Source organism: Formica exsecta, unplaced genomic scaffold (genome assembly GCF_003651465.1).
Source record: "Formica exsecta isolate Colony F162 unplaced genomic scaffold, ASM365146v1 scaffold667, whole genome shotgun sequence".
NCBI lineage: Eukaryota > Metazoa > Arthropoda > Insecta > Hymenoptera > Formicidae > Formica > Formica exsecta.
The window spans coordinates 376,753-379,006 of NW_021853430.1; the positions used below are offsets into that span (position 1 = coordinate 376,753).

The window sequence follows — 2,254 nt, forward strand, 5'->3', positions numbered from 1 at the left end:
ATATAATACGTGAATATTATTACATTATATATAATAGATATTTATTTCTGAATAACTTTTATTTCCGATGCGCAGTCTGAACCATTCTCCAAACCTGTGGACCTTGCAGAAGTGCCAAACTATTTGGATTACGTTGTCAAGCCGATGGATTTGAGTCTCTTGGAATCGAATGTGCGATCCAAGCTTTACGGCAGCACTGACGCGTTTATGGCCGATGCGAAATGGATACAACACAATTGCATCGTATTCAACACCTGTATGTTAATTCGCTGCACTTGCTTTCAAATTCGCGTCTAGTCTAAATTGGTAGCTACTAAGATTGAGTAGACAAATAAGCTATGTTTATATCTACCTGGTAGGTGGTGGTGTTTATGCGGATACATTGAAGCTGACAAATGCGGCGAAGCAGATCATCAAAGTGGCGCGTCAGGAGGTTTCGGAGATCGAGGCCTGTCCCGATTGTTACGCGCATGGTCGAAACTTGCCGAGGCCCCAACCGTCGTGGTTCATTGAGCCTTGCCGTCGACCGCATCCGCTCGTATGGGCCAAACTAAAGGGTTTCCCATTCTGGCCGGCGAAGGCGATGCCGCGCGTCAATTCTCAGGGATTTGTGGACGTGCGCTTCTTCGGCGAACACGATCGCGCCTGGGTGCCACCGAAGGACCTTTATCTATACTCCGAGGAGCCGCCCGCGCCGTCTCCACGTAAACGAAAGTCCGACATGGATGAATGCGTGCGTGAAATCACTCGACACTGTAGAAAACTGGCGCTTATGTACGGTCAATTCAAGTTTGCGCCACCCAAAGTGCAGTACAATCCGAACGATCCGATGCAGATAAAGCTGATGCTGCCGAATTACAATCCGCTTGAACCCAACAATTATTTTTTCAATTCCGAACTCTCCGTGACTCCGAAGAAAAAGACGCCTTTGAGAAAACGGAATCTCTCGATTAAAGGGAAATCGCAGAATGACGAGTCGATTGATAACGGCGAAATAAACACTAGTTCGAAAGAAAACGATGATAAAGATGAAAAGGCGAGCGAAGCTATGACACCAAAAGTACAAAAATCAGATATCATGGACGTTAAGGGTACTCCGAACTCGCAAACGAATTTAGATAATAGTAAATTAAAAAAGAAAATCCAAGTTGAAACAGTTGCTCAAAATAGAACGGTAAAAAGTGAGAAATCGAAAAATGCAAAGGCATTACTGTCTCGATTAAATAATTTGGTTACGAATAATGTCGCTGGAAGTAGCAATGCGACAACTTCTAATGTTAATAAACAAATCTCGGAGAAAAATAATTCAAAATCGAAGGACGAACCAAAATCATCCGAGAATTCGCCCAAGCCTGTGACACCGCCGACCAATGAATTATCCAACACGACGCGAACGCAAAAGAGAAGCCTCTTGAAAAATATCATCAATCCCAAGTTGGCGCTCTCGCAAACGGAAAACGCGTCGAAGAGCGACAAACTGAACGCAGAGAAAGCGTTGAAGTCTATTTTGGCGAGCAAGGAAAACGAGAAACTGTCATCGTCGAATTCGCCGAGCGCGACGATAATAAACAAGGCATCGCTGTTAAACAACAAGGAATTGTCGAGTGTTCAAAAGATACCTGAGATCGATATAACGCTATCACCGACTTCAGTGTCATCGAGTGCAAAAGTTACTCACGCTATTTCATCGTCATCGTCAACAAACGTACTCAATCCCGTAGCGGATAAATCCGTTGTGCTCTTTGTGGTGAATAACGGAAAGACAGAGGCTGCAAAACAAGCCTCGCCGACAGTCGACTATCCCGTGACGAAAGAACACAACTCGCTCGTAAAGAAGGAGAGCAAAGCTAAGAAGACCTTTCCTAGCAAATCACGTAATCCACAAAACACGTCTCCACGCCCGTTGTTCAGTACAGACGAGTTTACCCAGATTTCCCCGAATAAGCAAGAAACATCCTCCACTTATCAACTATTGCCTCCGCAGGCCGGACCGATTAGCGCGCGTTTGCATCAAAATGCAAACGAACTCGCGAGAAGAATGGGCCAGTTGATGGAAGAGACGTATAAGGAGGCGGCTCAAACCTATATTAACGGTGAAAATGGCACTGCCGAAAATTGTCAGGCGATATTTTTGCTAAAGATGCAAATGGAACACATGAAATGGAAGCATCAGCAACAGCTAGCCGAATTGAAACACAACACTGGTATGTTCATCTTTTCTATCCTCCCCCCCCCCCCCCATTCTCTTTGAACT

The 2,254-nt window shown here is 44.9% G+C and overlaps 1 protein-coding gene across 1 annotated transcript in view; it reads left to right on the forward strand.

Annotated features, from left to right (window-relative positions):
- LOC115243000 (protein kinase C-binding protein 1) overlaps positions 1-2,254 on the forward strand; it is a 6,141-nt gene that overhangs the window by 1,974 nt on the left and 1,913 nt on the right. Inside the window, 2 exon segments of the mRNA XM_029819648.1 lie at positions 1-256; positions 360-2,204. The exon segment at positions 1-256 is cut by the window's left edge and continues 280 nt beyond it. Of these exon segments, the coding sequence (XP_029675508.1) occupies positions 1-256; positions 360-2,204 (2,101 nt within the window).